Raw genomic sequence first — 24,330 nt, 5'->3', positions numbered from 1 at the left:
GCACTCCCTGGAAGCAGTCCGGAGAACCTTGACCTTCTAAGTCTCATCTATAAGCAGCCTGCTTCAGACCTGACTGAACTCTGACTGTGGTGAGGGAAGCCACAAGTGAGAGAGTTCATTCGGGTAATCCCACCCCAATGAGCTCAGGGTCAGGAAGAAACTGAGAAGAGATCGGGCCGCTACCACAGACACCACCTGGCGTGGACTTCTGGTGGTGTGAGTACTGCCCTGCAGGGAGGGTGAGGGGCTTGGGAGAGTACCCACCACCACTTGTGCCTTCCCCTGGGGAAACTCGGTCAAGTGCCTCCACAGTCAAGCACGGGGTGAGGCATGAAGGCAGTCGGGGGGACTGTGGACATGGCTGCTTGGACAGGTAAGGGGACAGAGGGGGGCTGCGGCGGAGGCTGCAGGGCCGGAGCACACCCCTGAAGCTCCAGAAACAAGATTGCCAGGGAGGCTGCACACATCCCTTCCCAAGGTGTTAGGCTTTTGCTGTTGATTTTAACAAAAACTGAAATTGCATTGATGGGCACGAACACACCGGCCCCGCCCCACCCCCAACCAAGCACAAGGTCATTAGGCACCAAGCCCACCGTGCGACTCCAGTGCTGGGTCACCAAGTGTCTGTCTACAGCAGCATGGCAGCGTGCCTGCGGGCTGTGAGCCTGCAGTCGGGAGTCCCTGGGGAGGCAGCAGAAGCTCCCGGCCAGGAGACCCACACGTGTGCCGCCCCATCCCCCACCCAAGAACCCACCTCCCCAGGGCACCTCTGCTCCAGTCTCAGGGGGTGGTCTTCACTCAGCTGGACTCGTTGAGACCACCCCACTCTCCACTCCCACCCCCCAAGCCGGGAATCCTGAATACATCAAAGTTCTGTACTTCTGGTCCCGACTTAGGCGAGTGGAGGAGTAGCTGGCTGGGTGGCTGGGTCTCAGCTTTTGGAACAGACAAGCAGAGGCTGGAGAGGGAGATGTGAGCTTGGTGGTAAATCAAGGTACTGAGCCAAATGGTGCAGGAGACATGCGAGGCCCCGTCGAGGAAGCGCACTAGCCCTAGCTAGCAGATAGCCTTTCTGAGCTCAGTCTCGTGAATTCTTGACTGTCTTTTTTTAAGCTCCAAAAACACTCCCTCAGATCAGCACAAAGTCTGAATGGGGGTGCCTGCTGCAGTCAGATACCCCTGCCCTATCAGTACTGCGGTCGGTCCTTTAGGCTGTCGGCCTCCTGGGGCTGCTGTAGCAAGACCCAGACTGACCTCCCTGTGCTTCTCTTGGGGCCCCCACTCCACCATCAGTGAGCCCCAGAGCCCTGTGGCCCCATGGCCACCTTCCCCCGCTCCCCCCCCTCTCAGCAGGGAAGCTACAGCCCAGTGGACGTGGCTGGAATGATCATGGGCACCAGTTCCATCTTCCCCTCCTGATGGTCATGGGTCCTCTGCCACTGTCTGAGCAGCAAAGTGTCAGGACTGCTTCCCCTTCCAGAAGCAATGTGAGAAAGTGAGCAGCATCTGAACTAGAGAGGTATTTGTCCAAGAGTTTCTAGCAGGAATGTCTGTGAAAGTAACTGGGCTTTGCAGAACCTGTGGCGGGAATGCCCGCGTGGGGTGGAAGGGGAGCCTCCTGTGCCAGCAGAGGGCAGGAGGAAGGAAGAAGAGAAAAAAGAAAGACTGCTCATCAGTGAAGTAAAAGGACCCACATCAGTCCCGGCCACGTTTCTGGTGAAGCACTTACCAGTGCCCCTCAGAGTACCCCCAACTGCCCTGGCCACTGGTGCCAGCATTAGTAAACACCCTGGTGCTGGGCAGGACGCTCCCTCGGCTATACACGCCTCTTCCAGGCTCCTGGGCCCAGGCACCTGCCCCTCTCCCTGCGGCTCAGTGCGCCTCCCCTCAGGGCCTCCCAAGCATGGCACAGTGGTTTGTCCTGATTGAAAACTGATGGACATCCTCTCTCCCCACCTGTCCCCCACCCTCAGAGGAAAAAAAAATCAAACCATTACAGAAACCAACGCAGTAAAAAGTTATAAATCAGAAAGCTAACCCTAAACTTATCTGAGAGATAATATTCCTGAATAATCATAATCAGAGTAAAATAAAATAAAAAAGTTACACTGTAAAGTATAAAAAGCCTGGGCAAGATGCTCCCAGGGGCCTTGCCCAGAGGCAGTGAGACCCCCGCCCCTGCCAGCTCTCCTGCCTGGTGGCTGTGCCCGGCTGCCAGCGGCCTCCGCCAGGCAGTCTCTCCACCAGGAGGGGGCGCTCTGCTCCCCACCCCCATAGGGACAAAGTGTCAGGGCAAGGAAGGGCAGGGGCAGAAACGCATCAGTGCTGGGGGCGGGGAGGCTCCCGGAGCACGAACCCAGCCCACCCTGTCTTCTTTGGCAAATACACAGATGCAGGAATCCAGGTGCCCCCCAGCCTCTCAAGATCTCTGCGTGCCTCGTCCACACCTCCTCCTCCCTGACCCTCCACCCACCAAGAAGGCTGAGGCGGGGTGGGCTGGGGGGCAGGTGGGCTGGGGAGGTGGGTGCAGGGGTCAGCAGTCCGGAGAGCGAGGGCAGGCAACACAAAGCTCAAATCTTCTCCCCTGGCACAGTGTCCGTGTGGGGCTGGGGTGCTCCCCACCAGCCCGCTCAGGCGTCGTACTTCTTACCAGTCCGGTGGATGTGCTGGAAGAGGGTCATGGAGAAGGCCATGCCCAGAATCTGAAAGACATGGGGGAGAGGCCCTTGGAGGGAAGCTGGTGGCCTGGGGTCTACCACACAGCACCCAGAGCAAGCGGGGACAACCCTCTGTACTTGAAAACGGCTGGCAGCAGACAGACAGTGGTGACAGAGGAGGTGGCACACGGATGAGCTCAGCCCCTCAGAATCTTATACGCCTCAAGGAGGCTCAGAAATCTGCCCATTTCCAAGGGTTGTGGTGAGGACTGAATGCGCAAAGGACCCGATCCTAAGAGGCAGCTACCATGGAACTGAGGAGGGAACCAGGGAGGTCGAGTCACTCTGTTTGGTTCTGCAAAGCACGACATGAGGTCTTGGCGGCAGCAGGTGTGTCTTCACCACTGATGTGCCTGGGACAACATTCATGCTCATCTGTGTTCCCTCAACTCCTGAACCCTGAAGGGAGTGGGGACGCAGAGCAGTGCAGGAGGCAGGAGGAAGCCAGCCTACGGCCTCACAGTCACCACAGAGAGTGTGCTGTGGGCACGTGCCATACAGAGAGGGACCGGGAGACACTGCGTGGCTCTCACAGCTCTTGCACTCAGTGTTTGGGCATAACCAGAGGGGACCCTGGCTGGTTGTGGTCCAGGCCTGACCACAGGGAGCCGAGAGGTGCCCCTGTTCTCAATGCTGAAAAGAATCTCACTCCTGTGCACACATCTCATATCAGAGCTCGGCCAAAATGGCAGCAGGATCGTCCGCTGAGCTGGAAAGCTCTTAGGGAAATCAGACACGGTCAGACCCTCAGACCCGCAGGCCCAAGAGCTGAGGGGCAAGAACGAAAACTTCATGCAGGATGTCAGCCGTCTTTCCATGGACCAGCCAGTCAAGTTCAAGCTCTCCAAGGGGAACTGGGCATCGAAAGCTCCTGCTGGAGGAGCCATTCATAAATGGCTAGAGTCATACATAAATGGACAAAGGACAGAGTCCCGGAAATGCTTGTCCCAGGAAAGTCGGGAGGCTCTCACTCCCCTCCAGCCCTGCCAGCCTCATCTTCTGGAAGGGAGGTGAGGACTCCCTCCTGGTCCGTCTCCAGCATCTGTGCCAGGGTTTGTAGAGTGTGGCTGCTCGCTGCATGCCTGCTAATAACAGCTACTGCCTGCAGAGCCCTTCCCAGCTGCCTGGTCCCACTCGGCACCCTGTGACACATACTGAGCTCACTTAATGCTAAGAAGTGGCATGATGATCGTGCCCACTAATAGGCAGAGCGGCCAGGACAGCCGCCAACAGAGCGTGAGCCTGCACTCAGATGTATTACCCGAGGCCTCAGGTGAAGGTCCCTGGGAAGGAGGGCAGGCGTGTTCTCCAGCAAACCCACACGGAACTGGCACAATGACAGCACCAGGCCCAAGGCCCAGGGGGAATGCCGCAGAAGCCCAGCCCTACGGTGCCTGCAGAGCTGGGACAGGTATCCAAAGACAAGGCCTCAAGACAGAGCAGAGCAGGAAGGCACACGGGCTGCAGGCTGCCTGGTCAGCTGATGTGCATGTGCGTGTACCTCCTCTTCCTCCTCTGGCTCAGCTCCAGCAGGGGAGCCTCGAGGCTCCAGACAGGCCTCTTACCTGCATGATAAGGATGCACATCCCCACCGTGCCAAGCACGTGCTTATTGTCATCAAACCACATCTTCACCTTTTCATAGCAGCCCTGGGGAGCAGGGACCAGAGTTAAGGCAGTGGCAGGACCATGAGTGCCCCTCCTGCCCAGCCCCCACACCTCACTGCCCTCTCCTCACACACCCCTCCCCCCTCCACCAGCCTTGCTCTTTCCTCCTGTCCCTCCTTGGCCCTCAGGCCTGGTCCTCTGGCCTTGGAGCAGGCCCAACCCTCCCCCCCAAGGCTCTACCTACAAGGCCCCCCTGCACAGCCAGAGACCCCCACTCAACCCCCACCCTCTGACACTCCCAAGTGTGGGTCCAGCCCCCCCCCACTGTCTACCTGCCTTTTAGATATTCAGACCCATGTGTCCCCCACCCATCTTATGTTAAGCCAATACCCTCGTGTCCCTGGCACCCCTCCTCCACAGGTGTCCTTTCCCCACACTGTCCTCCGCACAGGCTTCTGGGAGGAAGCCCCGGGAAGGTGCCTCCAGCCTCACCGTTCTCCAGAGAGGGGTGGTGGTGTTGCGCCCACAGCCCTGGGAGTTCTCCATGCAACAGCGGTCGGGAACCATGTTCTCCCCCAGTACTGGGTACCAGTCTGTGTAGTCCGTGACACCACAGCAGCGCATCTGCAGCAGGGAGCACACAGGGTCAGACTTGCCACATCCTTTGTACCTTCCCCTGCCTGGACCGACTGGGCCCCACAAAGGCTGCCTCTCTGGGGGTCAGCAGAGGAGACAAAGGCCTCCTTCTTGTCCCTTCTTTAGGTCTCGGCTGGACCCAAAAGGGAAGCACCCACCTGCCTCCCTGAGCTGGGCCTTGGACCCAGGTGGGAGCACCAGACCACATGCTCTGCTTTGTGGATCATCCCAAGTGGGTGGCCCCTACTCCCGAGAACTTGACATGGGGCTTCTGGGCTGCACTGACTTGTTTTCCTCTTGGAATCTGAACCTCCTGGCCTGACCCACGATCTTGCTAAGGTGAAGATGATCCACATGTCCCAGTTCCCTGGGCCCATTTAGGCACGTGCCCTGGCTCCCGTCCTGTGCCCAGGTTCTGCCCACCCTCTTCCACTCACCTGCTTGTCTCTCTCCAGAGGCATCCCCTGTATGGCGACCCCAGGTCAAGTCTGAGGGCCCGCCCCCCAGCCAGCCCGACCCCTCACCTCGGCCTGGATGATGTTCCAAGCATTCTTAAGCCCCACGTTGTTCTCCGTGTTATACAGCAGTAGACCCTCTTTCAGGTCCTTCCTGGCATTCTCATTCACCTGTCAGGTTGAGGGCACACACCTGAATCCCTCCTCCAAGGAGTCAACATAACTATGCTTGAATCCTCTCAGTGATGGGGAGCTCCCTAATGCAAGAGGCTGTCCATTGCCTCCCTGGGTAATTTCAAGGATTCTATTTCCCAAGACTACACAAGTAATAAGCCTCCCCACGTGCCCCCCAAACTCCCCTTCCCCATGATGCCCTCATCAAAACCTTTCATCCAGGCCTCTTCTAGCTCCCTGGTCCCATTTCCCTTTCTCCCTTCCTCAGAGGGAAGTCCCTGTCAGTGCTTCTCCTCTGGTCTGCCATGCCCCAGTGAAACGCCATATGCCCCCTCCCTTCTCACAAGGCTCACCTTGTCCATGTAGACAAAGAAGAGGATAAGCAAGATCAGCTCTGCTAGGAGGATGATCAACAGGACGATGAAAAACTGGAAAGAGAACGCCTAGGTATGGTCACGTGGTAGTGGTCATGGCCAGGATGGGGTTGCACACAAGGATGGCAGGGAGGCAGGGGATAGGCAAGCACCCAGACCGGGCTTCCCAGGTATGGGAGGGGCCAGCTACTTCTGAGGAATACCAGATAGATAAGAGAGGGAGAGAAAGTAGACAACCAATCAAGGAGTGGGAGGGATGATCAAGGATCCGCAGGAAGAGGGATGTGGTCAGGCAAAAACATTCTAGAAACAATTTCCCAGGGCTCAGGTTGGGCATCCAGGAGGCTGACAGTCATTCCAGGTCTTGCCCATCCTAGTGGCCCAAGTGCAGGGAGATCAGAGTTTGGGGGGCTGGGGTATGGGGGTCCAACTTACACTGAGGAGGAGGCACTTGTTTTCCTTGATGGCTCCCAGGCAGCCGAGGAAGCCTGTCACCATGACAATGGTGCCTATGGCAATGACTAGGTTGGCTGCGGACAGCGAAGGGAAGCTGGGGGAGAAGGTGGCAAAGTTGCCTTGGGACACAGACAGCCAAATGCCCACTCCAAGCAGCCCACAGCCACAGAGCTGGAGAGAAAGGAAAGTGGTTAGATCAGTACTGCCTTTGTGTTCATGTCCACAGAACCCAAAGGCTGCATGACCCCACCCCTAACTCCTAGGGAAAGAGTGAGAATGGGGCCACAGGTCAGCTATGGCTACAGGCCCAAATCACGCTGGCTGTGTGACCCAGACAAATCCACAGCCTCTCATTGTCTCAGTTTTCCCATCTTGGCAAATGGCATTCTACTAGCATCACGAATCTCCTCCAGTCACTCTGAGGATCGAATTTTAAACGACACAAAACCCTGTAATACATACTGAAGGTTCCAGACACACGGAAGTGGTCATGGTTACCCTCCTTGTCAGCAGAGAGCCCCCAGCATTCAGAAAGGAATCCAGGAGGAGGGGCACGGTGGTCAGGGAAGGTGAGCAAGGACTTGTCTCTGGGGCCGGGAAGAACGTCAGAGTCCAGTTTCTCAGACCCAGACGTTCCGGCGACTGTGTCCTGCTGCACTGTCCAGAAGGGCCATAGGCCCACTATTCTCAGGAGCCCGGAGAACCAATTTCCCACAGATGGAAGTAGACAGGAGCTCAGTGGGCTGGCCGAGTCCATCACTGCCTTTGCCATCCATCCCTGGGAGCCAGCAGCCAGCGCTTGGGCCCCAAAACCGACTTTCCTCCATGCTCGCCCGGGGCTGCGACGCCACCGGCTTCACCTGGGGACGCTTCTGTTTCACTGGCTGCAAGTCTCCACAGCTGCCTTATTTTATGCTCCATATAGCTGACACTCCACCTCCCTCCCTCCAGCAGCTCCGAGGAAGTGTGCTGAGCATGAGGAGCCAATCAATCAGTCAACCGGTATTTATTGAGTACCACAGCCTGCAGCGTCCTGTGCCAGAAGAGCTACGACCTCTTCAGAGACCTGCCTCCCTGGGGCCTCTGCTCGAGCTGGACGGGGACAATGAAAAAGCAGCATCAACCCCAAGCAGTATACACTGGTGTCAAATAAATAGTAGAGGAGTTCAGAGAAGACAACCACTGTCCCAGCCCAAGATATCAGTTGGAAGAGGCAGTCCCTAAAGGACGGTGGACATAGGGCAGGTGGGGATCAGGAACGTTCCATGCAGGGTGAAAGCATACACACAAGGGCTTTTGGAGGTACAGACACGGATCTGATACCCGGCTCCAGCTTTCCTGGTGGTGTGACCTTGCCAACTCCTTTTGTGCCCAGTGAGGACAGTAAGCCTGCCTTCTGGATTGTTGTGAGAATTTAAATGGAAGAAGCATGGGAAGTGGCTGACCAGCGCCAGGTGCTGGCTGGTCTTTGAAGAGTATCTACTGAGCAGCTCCTAAGTGTCAGGAGCTGGGTTATGACCCCAGAAATTGAGCACATCCCACTTTCGAGCTGCCCTACCTCCAGAGAGGAGACCCCAAAGCACCAGTGAAGACAAGGTAGCCCACGAGTAGGCACAGAGCAGTTCTCACATGTGTGCATGGAAGGTAAGGGTGTGGGGAGAGGTTGCCCCCTGGAAGGGGCACTTCCTTCCCTCAAACCCAAACAGAGCACCCATTTAGTAAGTGCCAGGGCCTGTTCTGAGTGCTGGGGAGGTGGTGATGAGCAGCATAGGCAAACCACCCCTGCCTCCCCCACCCCTTGAACAGGCTATTCTTATAGGGAACACAGACGTTCCATGAGCATACCAGTAACAGTTTCAGGTGATGGTACATGCCATGAAGAAAAACAAAGATGGCAAGGAGTTAGAAAGTATCGGGATACAGAGTGGTCAGGGAAGGCCTCTCAGGAAGGTGGCATTTAAGTAAGGACCCAAATGAAGAGGGGATGCGATGGAAGAATGTTCTAGATGGAGGGAACAGCAAGTGCAAAAGCCCTGAGGCAGAAATGAGCCTGGCCCACCCCAGGAGGAGCAAACTGTCCACGTGGCTGCAACAGAGTGAAGGAGGTGACACGTGGCAGGGGACAGATGAGACAAGATCTTGCAGGCATCAGTATAGACAAGGTGGGTAGTGTTCTTAGCATTCTGGGAAGCTCCTAAGGCTGGACAGTGACGTGATTCATGGTCCTGACAGACCACGCTGGCTGCTGTTCAGAGACGACCACCGAAGGGCACAGGGGAAAGCTGGGGGGGCACCAGGAGGCCACGGCAGGGATCAGGCACAAGCTAGTGGTGACCTGCGCCAGCCAGCTCCGGAGGAGTGGTAAGCAGCAGTACGATGAAACGGTATTGATAAGGCAGGCTTGACAGGACGTGCGGGCTTTAAAAGATGAGTAGGATTTTCATAAATGAGAAACCAGAAAGGTGACCCAGGCTGGGCATGACAAAAGTAGTGGGGGTGTCCCCGTGCATTACTAAAGCAGAGATGGTTCAAGCAGCCGGGGAGGAAGGCGAGGACGTGGAGCGGCTTCATAGGTCGCCCACACTGTGGAGTGGTCCTGTGTCCCCTGTACCAGGGACAGTCCCAGTGGAACTTTGTCAAGGCTCCCCAGGGACCGGCACACTCCGCCCAGAGCGTCCACCCAATGGGCATCCACCAAGCTTTGCGGAGGGAACGGTGGCCGCCACGCCCAGAACCACTAGGTGGCGCTCCAGGCCGGGTCCGGAGCTCGAAACCCTCACCCAACTTCTCATAGGGACTTTTTCAATCTGGTCGGTTTCCACACTGCCATCTAAATTTTTCTTCCATTAATCATACCATGGAAATTCATGATCTTCATGCTGAAGATTTATTGTTCCAAAAGCCAGAGCCCAGAATGATTGAGAGGAAACCCCATGGCCGCCAGGTCACTCCCTGCAGGTAGAGGAGCCTGCTAGAGAGACCTGGCTTTGGGACCCAGGGAGCTGCAGGATGCCTCTACCACCCTGCAGTGGGGACACTGGGGCCCTCCCTGGACCTGGAAAAGTTCTCACAGTACACCTTTCCCTGGAAGCCAGCTCCCACTGGGAGTGGGCAGGCAAGGCCCCCTGTGCACCTCCATTCTCCATCTGCCTCCTGAGGAGGACTGCCGTGAGGTCCAAGAGCCTCTATCTGGGAAAACCTCAACAGCCCAGAAACGCCCAGGACCCAGTCATATCTCTCCCCAAATGGTTCTCAGACTTCATGCTCCACATTTTTTATTTGGTCTGCAAGCTTCCCCACAACCCACCCAGGAGCCTCCTTCCAGCACAGTAAGAGAAGGGAACTATGGCTCTGTCCTCATACCTGCTTCCCTTCTCACTCCCTGAGGCCCCACCATGCCCCTGGCTGGATCCCAGGTGAGATCCACTGCCTACAGGTGGGGCAGGCCCCACACACTCCCTGTACTTAAGTGCCGGGGTGGAGGCGGCATGGGACACATCATCTGCTGATTGCATGAGGACCCTGCAGTGCCACGAAGGGCTCCTGCACACCCACTGCCACTCTCCCATACCGTCAGGGCTCTCCTGCCCAATGAAGCCTCTGCTCCCCTCTCAGCAGCAGAGCCTCCAGGCAGGAAGCAAATACAAACAGGCCCTGAGTTCACAGATAAGGACAGTAAGAGGGGACACGCAGCCGTCCCATTGCCAGGCAGGGCCCACACCTGGTTTCCTGGCCTTGGGTGCGGGGCCTCTTCCACACCCTCACCCCAGGAGACTGCTGCACGCACGCTGAGCCCGGGCTGGCAGGTGGGAGGCACTGCCCAGCACCTGCCTCGTGCCCAGGTCCCAAGCGCGCCCTTCCTGCCTCTGGCCTGTTTTCCAGCCCAGCCTGCACAGAGCTGCCCAGGTCTTTTTTTCTAAGATGTGGCTTTCATCATGCTGCTCCCCTGTGTGACCTTACAATTCTTTAGCTCTCTGAGGCCCAATTTCCTTTAAAATGTGGGCTCTGGACTAGAGAATTCCTCAGGTCTCTGCCAGCACAGGCTCTGCCCAGCCTGAGACACGGTGCTGCCATGTCCCTGCCCCATGGTTCACAACCCAGGGCGATTTTGCTCCTCCGGGAACAACTCTCACGACTCAGGAGTAGGGGGCCCTTACTGATATCTGAGTGAGTAGAGGCCAGGGTTATTGCCAAACAGCCAACGGTGCACAGGACAGTCCCTCCTGCAAACAACTGTCCAGTCCCAAATGTGGACATAAGTCAAGAAAGCCTGTCCTGGCCCATCCCCATACCAGGCGTCCACCCTCTGGCTATCAGCGCAAGAAGACAGCCATCACAGAAAGAACCTGGTGTGTTCCTCCAGGGCCGGAGCAGCGTCCTGGTTCTGAAAGGGACAGTAGAGCGTGAGAGGAGTAAAGAGCTTGTGAGAACCTGGGCAGGCACAGCAAAGAGGCCAATGTCTGGTGCCTGGCCCTGAGCAGGACAGCAGAACAGGTTTGCTGGGTGGGGGGAGGCAAGAAGACAGGAAGCAGACCCTGAAGCCAGAGCAAGGGGCAGGGGAGGGTGCGGCAGGAATGGGGGAAGGGAAGAGGAGAGAGGAGGGCTGCCCCAGACGGAAGGTGCCCTGCACAGGAAGGAGGCAGAGCCTGCAGCAGCTCAGCCAAGGCCCCGTGCCAGAGAACTTACCTGGTGGCATTCGGGAAAATCCCCTTCCCAAACCAAGGGACTGTCTCAGCTGAGATGACCGAGCCACAGTCAAACCCAAGGCAGGGTGAGGCAGGGTGACTCAGGGAACCAGGCTCTAGCCAGGGTTAGCAGGGACGGACCCAAGGTCACTGCCAAGGTGTTATGGTCCAGGCCTGGCCAGCGCCGCTCCCCAGCAGAGGAGTGGTGGCCCAGTGACCCTCCTGACAACAGAGATTCCTGCTCCTTGTCCCCTCCCCCAACCAAGAGCATCTCTAAACGTTTTTAATAAATGTGAGAAAACAAGTTCCTACCCTTGCATTCGCCCGGGGCCTTGATCTCTACGCGGGCAGGGACCTTGGTCTATTTTGTTCATTGCTAAATCCCCAGGGCCTAGAACAGTGCCTCACCCTTGGTGATGCCCTTGGGTGTCCCTCCTACAAGGCTCTCCTGTCCAGGCCCTTCGCCGAGTGGGGAAGGGAGAAGGTACAGGTCTTTCAGAGAGGCCATCTTAGGACCTTCCTCATCACCCTTGGGCCCATCCACCAGGTGCACACCACGTAAACTGAGGCCCAGCCAGGCTACGGCCATGTAGTGAACAAGCACTCCAGACTCACCTCATTTATTAAGCCTGTTATAATTAGCCAAATATCCCCTTGGCATCTCTCTTCATCTTTCATTTGAATCACGTTGATTTGTAGCTTTAATATATGTTTCTGCCTTATGTTCTTAAGTATTTTCATCCCATTTCTCTGTGGGTGAGTCCCATAGTTTCCTCTTCAATCCAACCTCCCTTCTGAGCTTCTAGCTCTGACTTAGCTCAGAGGACAGCCACTCCCAGTACCCCTCATAGCTGCCAAAGGCCTCTCCCCCATGCAGGGGTGGCCTTCCCTGAGGGTGATCTCAGGCCCAGGGCAACACATCAGAGACCCGCCAAACTTTCTGTGTAGACTTGCCCCCCCGCCCGCCCCCCGGCCCACTAAGACACCAGCGCTTCCAGGGCCAGGTTCACACTCATCCATTCCTTCCCTGTGGCAGGGCCCAGAACTTGCCTGGAATACTACATAAACATTTGCTCCACAGATGGATGGAAGAATGGATGGATGGATGGATGGATGGATGGATGGATGGATGGATGGATAAAAGGGGATGGGAGGGTCCGAGCAGGCCACAGCCTAGGAAAAGGACCAGACCCAGACACACAAACCCACTTGAATAAGAAACCCCCCATACACCCCCTAATCCCTATTCCTAGAACCCCCAGGTGCCCCCAAATTACTCCCACCTCACCCTCCTTAGCCCCTCGTTGGCCTGTGTAAGCTACGGGCTCACCTGCCCCACTTCCCCTCAGAGCCCTCTGGTTGTTCTCATCCCTGCTGCCTCATGTGTCTCTACAGAGCCCCCCAACCTGCCCCCTGCCCCCCCAGAGCTTCATCCCCTCTGCTTTGCAGGAGCTTTTCAAACACTAGGTCCCAGCACTCCCCAGTGTTCTCTGCACGCCAGAGCCAAGCACAGCATTTAATGGCATTTAATAAATTAGTGTATGTGGAAAATAAAAAGGAAAACCAAAATGACTTTAATTTCACAGCCCGACGTGCAACTATTCATGGTCCAGCCCGGCCCTGAGATTAGACAGCCTGCCAAGAACTTCATCGCAGGGAAAAGGGACAATACATCAGCACCAGGAGTGGGGCAGCTACTTTGTATTTCAGACATCCCTTGCTTCCAAGGGGCCCTGCAGCTCATTCAGTGCCATAAAGGAGGGGAAGGAGGGAGACAGACAATGTCTTTGCCAAAGTCACCCTGCAGGCAGGCAGGCAGATCAAAGGACAAAGGGGAAGCAGCCACTTGGTGAGAAGTCTCCTTGTGAGGCTCTCCCTGGCCCTGGGCTGACCAGCCCCGCTTGTGCACCCAGGGTCCCAGCACTCAGGGCTGTCCCACCTTTGCACAGTTCTGGTCCACCTAGAATTTTCTTATTAACTCAAGAATGAACGCACTTTCCTGTGGCTGACACGTGCCAGTCCTAGTTGTGTCCAAGCAGCCCACCAGAAACAAATATTTGAAGGCCTGTAACTAATATTCTTCCCCAAGTCTTCCTCTGATCTATTCTAAGGCTTTTACATCTGTGTTCCCTCCCTGTCCCACACTCGCAGTTAGATTCCAGCTTTGGACAGGGACAGAACAGAGTACACAGATACCCCACTCAACTCCTACACTCTGAGCTCTATACTTCCAGTAATCCAGCCGAAGCCCTCCTAGCTTGGTGGCCAGCCCCCCATGGTCTAGGCTCACCCTGAGGTTGTGCATCATTTAACATGAAACAGCATGACTCCTCGGTCATTCTTCTTTTGACGCCACACTTTCTCTCAAAGCTTCCAATTTCTTCACAACTTCACCTCGCAGCCCCCAATATCACCAGCTTACATAGGTGACAGGAAGATCACACCCATATTTCTGAGCTGAATTTTCCTCCAAATAAACATTACACAAAGCATTTGCATATCTAAAACCCAGTTACATTTTGATTATTGCAGAATGAGGTTATTTTCTCAGATAGTTCTAGGAGAGAGCATTTAAACGTGGCCAAACTTCAGGGACACTGTGTCTGGTTGCTGCACGACTCTGAGGTTCAGAGAGCTCTTAAATTATGTTTCAAGAGTCCACTTCTCTCTGTGAAACCTTAAAGAGACCCTGAAACTACGGGAACTCCTCCTCTCCAACATACTAGAGCCCGCCCGCCCCTGCCCCCTCCACCAGTTGAGAGTGGGTCCTATCACAATACCTCTTGTGCCCTCAAACTCTAGAAAGCACATGACGATCAAAGAGTCTGTGATGAGGAAAATCTTACATGAGACTCTGAGGATAGCCTCTGCCGAAGGTCTTGGGTGGAGGTGAAGGTCCAGTCACCAGCAGTCCTGGCCCCCAGCTGGCTGCACAATGGGCTTGGTGTCCTCTAGCCCCTGAAGGCAGGAGGCTGGCTTTACTGAAGCACTACCCATCTGATGGGGCTTCCTGGCCTGGCCTCCATACAGAGGGCATCTTCCTTGCCCAGGGACTCACTCAAACCAAGGCATTTGTGGGACTCCAGGGTGAGCAGCCCTGGGGGCAGGTAGAGTCCAGGTCTGCAAAGGCCAGGGCAGGGGTACCAAGAGCAGGCCTAGATCCTGATACAACTGATGCCTGGAGAGCAAGGGGCATCCACCTTGTGGTGCTTTAACACAGCCCCTTTAAACTCCGTCTCCTGCGCCATGGCTCACCTCCCCCACTTCCACCTGCACCCTAGACCCTGAACCATCTGGAAGCCTCCATGCGGACAGTAGGGCACAGATCAACTTTGTCAGGTGCTGCCATCTTTCCACCTTCTCAAATCAAGCAGAGGGTTGTGAGGGCGGGGGATAAGTGAAAAAGGAGGTAGAGACAAACCCAGAACCCCCTATGGGGACCCGAAGTGGGCGTGGGCTGCCAGGATGAAGCCTGGGGAACACCCCCCGGAAGGACCACAGAATGCCCTTGGCTGGATGCCCAAGAGCAGTGGGTGAAATAAAGCTCCCGCCAGCCTTATAAAGCAGGAATGATCATTCACCAGTCCATAAACATCAATTCCGGCAACACTGAGGCCCTTCCCAGGCTGGCCAAGCATGCAGCTAGGGGTACTGGGAAAAAGGAAAACACAGCAGTACCGGGAGCCCGGAGCTTCCCAAACTGACCCCTGCCATCCCAATCCCACTCCTTGCTGGCCACAGGGGGATGGACACCTTGACAGTGAGATTCTGCTCACGGACTAACAAGAGGACACATGGGAAAGAACACAGCTGCTTCACATTCCTCTTCGGGAATATGCAAGAGGAAGTAGGCTAAGGGACGCAGAAGGGACAGGCGGCAGACACGGGATGAACTTCCCACAGGGGAGGCTGACAGTCCTTTGTCCTGGTCTCCTCTAGAGCTTCTGTTCCCTGAGCTGGAGGGCAGACTGCCCTTCATTGGGACAGTGTGGGGGGGTGGATCACCGCTGACATGTCTTTTCCCCAAACTCCAGAACTTATCCACAGGAAACAGCTTGGGGCCCGAGGCCACCCACATCCAGTAACACACTGAGGCAGGGTGCCAGTGTAGGGAGGGTACTGTCTATGCTGGGGTGGGGGTCGTACATGTAGCTCTCCTTACCTGCACCCCCAGGGCCACGACTGTCTGACACATCCTGGGACCACAGTAGGAGGCACCATCTTCACTCCCAAAGTTGCTGTAAATTGGGAGGGAGGATGCCTAGGACTCAGAAGAGCTTGTGAAAGGAGTCTGAAGAAGGATTTTCCAATCACCAGCATATTTTTTCCTTACTGCATTTGTTTTATTTTCTGCATCCGGGGAGAAAGGCACTTTGACAGCATCAAAGCATGGAGCAATATGTGAAGCCAGGGCTGCTATGGGAGGCAGGGACGGGCTTAGGAAACGGGCCTTCAAGGATCACAGTGACACGGATGTCCACCTGGGCTTCTCTGAGAAGGCAGAAACGCCAGCAGCCCAGATCTCAGGACGGCGCCCAAGGGGGCAGCCGTGTGCTGTGCAGCTCTGGCGGGCCACCTGGCCTTTCGGAGATGTTGCTCTGCTCAAGGAATGAGGGAGAGGAAGCAGTTCCACAGCACGTGGGGATGCAGAGAGGATGAATAGGATCATGTCTGCTGAGCACTTTGTGTTCCTCAGAATATAAATATCGTACAAGGTACAGTGCTATTATTCAAACTCCTTGGGAAATGCAGGGGAACAGGGCAAGGATCCCTTGAATGCCTATCACATCTTTCTGGCAAAGAGTGCAAATGAGACTATAACTCAACCTGGGGAATGGGCAAGGTGGTGGAGACCATTCTCCTGTTGGAAGAAAGGTGCCCCTCATCCTGCCCCTGAGAGGTGAAGAGATGTCACACAGTCCATTGCTGGTGCCTTTCACACAATCCCAAATGGACACCCTTTTAATAATCTCCTACAGCTCAAGTTCAGCAAATAACACTCTATAATTACGCATACAGATATCAGAAAAGATCATGGCTGGAAACCAGGTCCATCTGTGGCCCAGGACAGCCACCTACACACACTTCCGCTATAACCCTGGGACGTGGCCGACACATGACTGGTCTCCTCTCCAGGGATCCTATGCCCACGGCCTGATTATTCAACACTGCCAGATGGGAGCCGTGTCCACCCATGCCAGGATTTGGCATTTCTGACATGCTTTGTGGGGGGACATAGGCCGGTGATGGTCAGGTCCCTCTGCCAGCGATGGTCTCAGCAGCAACCCAACTGACCACCTGAGGCCCCTCCCCACCCTGTGCCAGGCCCTACCTGTCTCTTCATCCTCCTGGCAGAATGGGAGACCCCCGCCCACCCTACTACTACTACTACTATTCCACACGTGCATGCAATTCGAGATAATCTGCTGAAAGCTGCCTGTCCAGGGTCTGGCCAGACCAACCTGTCCAAGGTCAAGGAGCTTATTGGTGATGGAGCCCTGCCTCACTCCCAGCCCCCGCCCCACTGACTTGCCTGTGTTAATCCTTCAATGCCATGCTGCTGGGGACAAGCGTTTGTGAGCGCTGACTGGGCGCCAGCACAGTTCTGAGTGCTTTGCCTCTTCTGCTTCATTGAGCCCTCTCAATCCAGTGGCAGAGGGCGGGGGTGCTCTTTCTGTCTTCTCCACTTTACAGGTGAGTGAACAAAGGCACACAGTGCTTAAGTGGTGAAGGAACCCAGGATATCTGACCCCAGAAACTGTGTTCTGACCCACCATGCCCCACTGTTTAGACCTAAGTCATCCCAAATCAGCCAGAAAGGGTGTCTCCTAGACATGTTTCTATCTGGAGGAAAGAAGGCTAGCTGTGGTGTGGTGTGCATGAGCAAGGCTCCGTGGCCTGGCCTGAAGCCCACATGTGCACTTGGGGGGGGGGGGCGCAGAAGAGAAAAGGTAGCAACGGTGGATAGTGGCAGTGGTGACAGGGTGGCATCGAGGGTGACAATGCTGATGATGAAGACAGGAACAGGCCTGGTAAGGACACTGGGCATTTACAGACCCCACATGACATGCCAAGCACTGTCAACATCTCTCCACAAAGCCAGACAAGACAGTTACTCTTATTTCCCTCCCCTCCACTTTGCACACAGGAAAAATAAGAATCAGAGATTACATATCTCATCCAAGCTCACATGTGGAGCTGGCAGGCCTGGGGTTTTAGTCCAGTTTGGTGTAATTTCAAATCCTATGGCTGGAACCTCTCTGTGCCTCCTACAGACTGAAGGAAAATCCAAGACCTCATCTCATTAAACCTTTTCAACAACTTTTCAGCCCAATCTGAGTGGAAGCAGGTGGGAATGGAGTGCTGAAGAGTGCAGGGACCCTGAAGAGGGTCCAGCGTGAGGGTGGGAAGCCAGTGTGCCATGGGTAGATGGAGCGCTGGCAGGCGCATCCCTGGTGCCCAGCTGGGCAGGGTGGGGGCAGGAGCAGCCGTGCTGGGGAGCAGAGGAGGGTGGGCGAGGACAGGGAGCGAGCGGCGGGCAAGACATGTCCCATGTGCAGGCAGGGCCACGTGTATGAGATGTACATGGGTTGGAGCTGCTGAAGTCCAGCCAGGGTAATATACCTACTTCGCTGATTTTGCCAGAGTTATGAAAATTGTTGACTTTACCTCTGCAAGAAGAAGCAAGAAGAAACAAAGTAAACTAATGTGGAGCTCGACAGACCTTCCTTTTGTGCCTACATTTCCACAAAAGGGGAGATTGTGGAAATAATCAATCGTCCACTGTTCGTTTTCTAGAATGTTCTTTCACATTCACTATCTCACACACCCAGTCCCAACAGCCTCATGAGGAGGTGTTATCCCACTTTATACATGAGGATGTTGCAGCCCACGGGAATCAAGCCCTCCTCTCATGCCATGCCTGTATACAACCTATGTGGTAGGCAGGAATAGCTTCATCTGATCCACCAGGAAACAGAGCTTCAGAGCAGCTCACAGAAGCAACTCAAAGACAGGCCACTTTCTAGAAAGGAAAAACAAGGCAGGCCTGACTGGTAACCTGTTCACAGAGCCTTCTGCCCTAAGTCTCTCATCAGGTATCCTCAGAGTGTCTGCCCTGAGCTGACACCGTGCTGGCCATAGCAGCACGAGCCACAGATGGGGTCCCCATCCCAGGACCATCTGAGCCAGCTGGACCAGCAAGTCTAGGTGACAGAAACCAGCCACAACATAGAAGAACACACCGTGCACAACTCTGGTCTTGGAACCAGGGAGACTGGGTTCAAATCCTCAGTGCCCTCATTTACCACTGGGGTGGCAGGGGGTGTCTGAGAAAACAACTATTCCAGTGCTTGTTTTTAAACATGGGATTTGTGGTACCTACCAACAAAGAGTCATAGCTGGGATTAAATGAGATTCATGAAAATAAGCTTCCTAGCGTGGTGCCGTGCACACAGCTATAAACAGGAGTCATTATTAGTATTTATGGGCCGCAGTCTTCATTCACCCAGGTTCTAGAGACCAGGGAGAGCAGCTGTGAGCCAGAGGCCAGCGGCGGAGAGAGGTGGAGAGGTCCTGCCCAGGCTGGAGCCCAGCCGTCCCCAGCCCCCAGTGCTCCCCCCCGCCCCCGCCAGTCTCCCCCCCAGACCGCATGGTGTGTCTGCCCAGACATGCTTTACTCACCCTGCCGTCCTCCCGCTCCCCAGCCACTCATCTCCGGGAGGCAGCTCGCTTTCCCGATTTGTGAGCTGCTTTCTTTTGGCAGGGAGCTGCTGCCGTCTGTGCTCTGGACCGTAAAACAAGTTTTCATCAATAAATTAAGATAAGCGGAAAGCCAGCTCTCAGGGAGGCGGGCTGAGGTGGGCAGGCAGGCGAGAAGTCGAGCTCTGTGACCCAAAAAGGACCAAAGTGAATCCAAAGTAAGACTAGGGCTCACGGCCTCCTCTCCCCGGATCCCAAGGGCCCCATTTGACCCAGCCTTCTCAGAAAGAGGGAGACACAGGAAGTCACTGTGCCTCTCTTGGGGCCCATTCCATCCTCGGGGTGGGTAAGCAAGTGTTGGCCACACATAACATCAGGTTCTCGGCAACGCTCTGAACCAAAATCATGACACCATTTGCCGCTTTAGACAAGCTAAATCTAATCAGACACTGGCCTGCCCAATCACTAACGCTAGAGAGCCAAGGTAAAAGGTAAAAATGTCATTCTCGGGGATCCCTGGGTGGCGCAGCAGTTTGGCGCCTGCCTTTGGCCCAGGGTGCGATCCTGGAGACCCGGGATCGAATCCCATGTCGGGCTCCCGGTGCATGGAGCCTGCTTCTCCCTCTCTCTTTCTCTCTCTGTGACTATCATAAATAAATAAAAATTAAAAAAAAAGATTTTAAAAAAAATGTCATTCTCATGAAGCTTCCCCACACCCCCGCGTGAACCGCCAAGTCCCCCAAATGCACCTTACGCATCTCTGTCTCCATGCCTTGCTCACAGCCTCTCCTCCTACCTAGAACCAGGTAAACTAGGCTCCTTCTCACCTTTCTCGATCCAATCTGGGACCTTCGAAGCCAGCTGATGTCCCTCTCTTCCTCCAGGCTGGCCAATCCCACCCTGACCACAACACTCTGCAGTGGCTCAACTGCCCAACCACTCATCAGCCTTAAAACTTCCTTCCACCTTTCCAGTACTGACCCTTGCTGGGTGTGCGTTCCAGCCTAGAACGGCTGTGTGCAGGTACCTCCCGTCACATCTGTCTGTGCATTTGTCTGGCAAAGAGCTCAGTGTTGGGTACAGAGAGGTCCTTGTTTATCAAGAGCCAGGTATCAACTGAGCCCGAGTGAAGAAGGGACATGGGGACATGGAAGCAAGGCGAGTTTTCAGCTCAGCAACAGGAGTGCCTCCCCATCCCTGGTGTGACAGCAGCACATGAGCTAACCGCCTTCCATCCCTGACACTCTTCAAGCATATGGTGGGAGACAGGCCAGCTGTCTGTCCACCACCACACACAGAGAGGTGTGCGGCCCTACATATGCTTTTCAGTTCGTCAACAGGTAAGCCGTTAGAGGGAGCGGTGAAATGAACCTGACTGCACAGCACCCGCACAGTGGAGTCAACGGCCGCAGACCACTGGCAAGAAGATTGATCCTCCTAGCCAGTCAGCTCCCCCACTCACAAAACAAAAGATTGAACTTCATAATATCCCAGATCCCTTCCAGCCTTAAGATCTGGGATTCCACTTCTGCTCAATCCTTACTCTAGCTGTGTGAGTTAGGTGAGACGCCCAAGGTTAGTCCACTCTCTGGGGGAAGAGCCCAACAAGGTCTTCGGGGTTGAGGGACAGGCTCACACACTGCGGGCCTGCATCCTGCTCCCCATCTCAGGAAGAGGTTTCCCTCCACTCTCGCAGGACGGAGCAGAGAGGGGAAATGCCAGGCCCTGGACGGAGCTGGGCCTGAGAAGTGCCGTCATGTAGGGTTACCTGGTGATCTAAACCCCCCAGTTAACAGACGACACTGGGACAGGAGACTTGCTGGGGTCCCCCAGTCGAGGATTCAGCCAGATACCCATTCAGCCCCTGCCCCAGGGACCTGCCGTGTACTGACACTCAAACAGAGCAAAGAGATGGCAGCGTTTCAGGCCATAGTGACATTAAATCAAGACTGCTAATTATACCCCAACCTGGATATAAATCAGAATCGATTACTTCTGAGCTCAGGCACTTCCCATACCTGGAAGGAGCAGAGTAAAGTGAGGGCTTTGATCAAGTCTAGGCTGCAGGGAGGCCTAGATCTAAAGCAAACCCCAGCAGTCCCTCCCTCCCCTCTCCTACCCCTGCCACACACACACACACACACACACACACACACACACACACACACACAGATAAGCACTCCCTTCATCAAGGCCTGGAGGGGGCAAATGATGCCATTTTATAAGGGCAAACAGAGGAAAAAGAACCTACACATTAAACTGAGAGTTGGCAGAGGCACGGAGAACAAAGTTCAGGGAATGGAACAGAAACATATTGACAATAGCAAAAAGAAACAATTACTACGCATTTTCATATGAGATCCCAAGGAATAAATTTGCTCTTCCTTTTGCTTATTCAACAGAAAAAAAGAGAGAGCAAGAGAGAGCAGTAGCCAGAGAGGGATGAGGATACAGCAGAATGCAGACGCTTGCACTTTGCAGCTCCACATTTCCCTTAAGCTCTCAAGAGTGTTTTTTGAGATATAGGCTGACACGGGAGTCAGAAGAACTAGAAAAAACAACACTGTAGGTGGAGAGACTAGGGTGTGGCCTCCAGGGGCACCCACAAAATAGACACCCTCAAATTAATAGGGAAAGGGGCCGCTCCCATTGACTTGGCAGCTGTGCATCTTTGGAAAAAGAAGTTACTTTAAAACATTTTTTTTTTTTTACTTGTACGTTGAACCCTTAACATCAGTGGTACCAGCTGCTCAGGGGAGCTAGAGCCTGGCTTCATTTCAGGAAAATTCTGACCTCTCTGCAAAAGCGAACCAAGGTACTCCTCCAGATTCTGTCCTTTCTGCAAAAAGCAGGTCACTGAGGCCCAGAAAGGAGGGGTGCTTAGCCAGCACCCGAACCACTGCTGTGGGAGGGGGCGTGATTCCATGTTGGGGTTCACCAGTCCTGTCTGTGAGCATGACACTGTAAACACCAAAGGCATTGGACTCAGGTGAGGATCATGCCACCTGCTCCAGGTGGCCACGCTGCCCCTCAGGTCACAAAATGCCTGAGATCCTTTGCTTGCACTGAACGATGGTACTTCTTTTCCATGATGTCACTGCCATGTGAACAATGTCTTCTGGATCAGGGTGTCTGTCCCAGTCTCCTGAAATGTGCTTCTCTACCGTGTCCCCTTGCGGACACATTTCCTTCATCTCTTCTTCCATTCTGTTCACGCCAAGCTCTGGAGTGAACACTTGGTTTGTGAATCCCAGTTCCACCCCCTACCAAATGTAACTGGGCTGGTTGGGCTCTGTGACTCTGACTTCTCATCTGTAAAATGGACAGAAGAGTGCTATCTCCAAAAAAAATCCACTTAATATATTTACCTTACAAGGTGGTTGTGAAAATTAAATAGAATAAAACTTATAGGGGCACCAGGGTGGCTCAGTCTATGAAGCATCTGCCCTCAGCTCAGGTCATGATCCCAGGGTCCTGGGATGGAGCCCCGCATCAGGTTCCCTACTCAGAGGGTAGTCTGCTTCTCCCTCCCCCTCTCCCCTTGCTCATGCTCACTCTCTCTCAAATAAATAAATTGAATCTTAAAAGAAGAAAAAAGAATAAAACTTGTAAAGCTCTCAGAACAAGAGCATGGCCTAACATCATCAAGGTGCACCACTGTCACTGTCATCGTTGCCCTTCTGCATCTTGTCCATCTCAAATCTGTTGGCCATATCCCTGCAAAGCTCCTGGGTTCACTTCATCCTCTCCACACCCTCAGCCTGGTTCCTGCTCTCACCCCTTTGGCTGGAACACTGGGAGGTGGCCCTGTTGGTCATCCCACCTCCTCTCTGTCATTACCACAATTCAAATGCTCTGTCCCGAACATATCATCACGCCTCCTAGTCCAGACCCTAGAGGGCTCCTGCAGCCCACACCATGTGGCTGGAACTCTCCAGCCAGGCACTCATTTGAGACCTTCTACATCAAATGGGCTCAACTCTTCATCATTAGTGCACCACTATCCCCTACAATCTGGGGTACTTGTCCCTCTGTGATACACCCCAGTCCTTTAGCCTGTATGCCTACCCTCAAGCTCTTCCCTTACCAGCCACACCCTTCACTTCACCCTCTACTGCTCATCAATGCCCATCCTTCCCATGGAGGGTCCATGACCTCTACCCGCGCCACCTTCCACCTGCCCTTCCATGTCCGTGAAACAAAATGGGTACCTAACCCATTTTGCCTGGCAGCTATTTGCTCCTTGTTGGTCTTGCTTAAGCCAATTCTTATCTTACATCTCCTACTGTGCCTCATATCTAGTAGGCTCCCAAAAGGTGTATTTCAAGTTGTGGCTATTTTCTTGAAGGCAAGCTCCCAGCAGGGTGGGACTAAGATGGTACAATTTTTCTGTGAGGTGCCCAGCTGGTACTCTGGGGAAAACGCACACCCACTTCCACTGTCAAGGACCATAACGGTCAAGCAAGCCCCGTCTCCATGAACACCAAATGCATCCAAATTCTTCAGCAGCACAGAAATGTCATATTAATTGCAGCTACATCCCCATCCCTGCCCCAAAGCATGTGACCACAGGGATTATCAACATCCTTCCTTTGTATGATTCATTCATGCAATCATCTCACTGTCTTTCCATAGTCTAGCAGCATGAGCGCCTCCCAGCATCTCAGAGAGCTCTACTTGACCACCACAGGGCTGAAGCAGGCATCCCCTCTCTGGGCTCCAGACTTGGGAACCCACTTGCCTATTTATTCTATCCACCCAGATGCTTCACAGGGATCTCTCGATCAGTTCACAGAAGAAATCTTGATGTTCTGGCCGCAGGGAACCTGTGTGTCACCAGGGGCTCTTCACCTGATCAGGTGTCCCATGCACATGTCCCATCCACATGTCCAGCTGGTTCTGCCTCCAATTTCTGTTTCTGGTCCAACTAGCTGGTTCTGTCTCTGGTTTCTCCCTCTCTCCATCTCCACTGCTGCCGTCTCTTCTTGAACTTCTGCACTCGTGTTCTGCTTTCCCAGCTGCCACAGAGCAGGCTGGTTCAGGCTCCTAATTCCAAATCCTTCCCACAGCCTGCAAGTCCCAGTGTGATCTGGCCTCTGCCTTCCTCACCTCCTCCGTACTCTGCTCCCACACACCCCCCCCTTGTTGGTTCCCAAGGTACACCATGCTACTTTGCATTTGGTGTTTCCTTTGCCCAGAACGTTCTTCCCTAGGTAGTCATGTGGTTGGCTTAGTCTTACCCTTTAAGTTTCCCTTGCTTCCTTCTCATCTTGTATGACAATCTATTATTACTTGAAGTGTTTGTATATTATTGTCTGCCTCCCCTATAAGAATATGAATTCCAGGAGATAAGAGCTCTGACGTTTCCTTGTGCATCTCTCGGGTGCTGCACTGTGCCGGGCATGCGACAAAGGTTCAGTAAATCTCTGCAGGCAGGAGGGACTAAGGGAGGGAGGAGACCAGGACTTGGAAATCCTCCATCCTCAAGAACTTTCCTCTAAAGTAGCATTTAGTACACACAGATG

At 54.4% G+C, this 24,330-nt stretch overlaps 1 protein-coding gene across 8 annotated transcripts in view; it reads right to left on the bottom strand.

Annotated features, from left to right (window-relative positions):
• Positions 1–2,034: 2,034 nt before the first annotated feature.
• TSPAN9 (tetraspanin 9) overlaps positions 2,035–24,330 on the bottom strand; it is a 198,086-nt gene continuing 175,790 nt past the window's right edge. For all 8 annotated transcript variants that reach the window (XM_055315444.1, XM_055315439.1, XM_055315445.1 and 5 more), the window contains 6 exons: positions 6,399–6,590; positions 5,943–6,017; positions 5,485–5,586; positions 4,817–4,948; positions 4,283–4,366; positions 2,035–2,702 (listed from right to left, as the gene is read on the bottom strand). In XM_055315444.1, the coding sequence (XP_055171419.1) occupies positions 2,631–2,702; positions 4,283–4,366; positions 4,817–4,948; positions 5,485–5,586; positions 5,943–6,017; positions 6,399–6,590 (657 nt within the window). In that variant the 3' untranslated portion in view covers positions 2,035–2,630. The remainder of the gene's footprint in view (positions 2,703–4,282; positions 4,367–4,816; positions 4,949–5,484; positions 5,587–5,942; positions 6,018–6,398; positions 6,591–24,330) is intronic.

This window comes from Nyctereutes procyonoides, unplaced genomic scaffold (assembly GCF_905146905.1).
Source record: "Nyctereutes procyonoides isolate TBG_1078 unplaced genomic scaffold, NYPRO_anot_genome, whole genome shotgun sequence".
NCBI lineage: Eukaryota > Metazoa > Chordata > Mammalia > Carnivora > Canidae > Nyctereutes > Nyctereutes procyonoides.
Note: the sequence above shows the minus strand (reverse complement) of the source record. Positions and strands in the feature narration are given on the sequence as shown.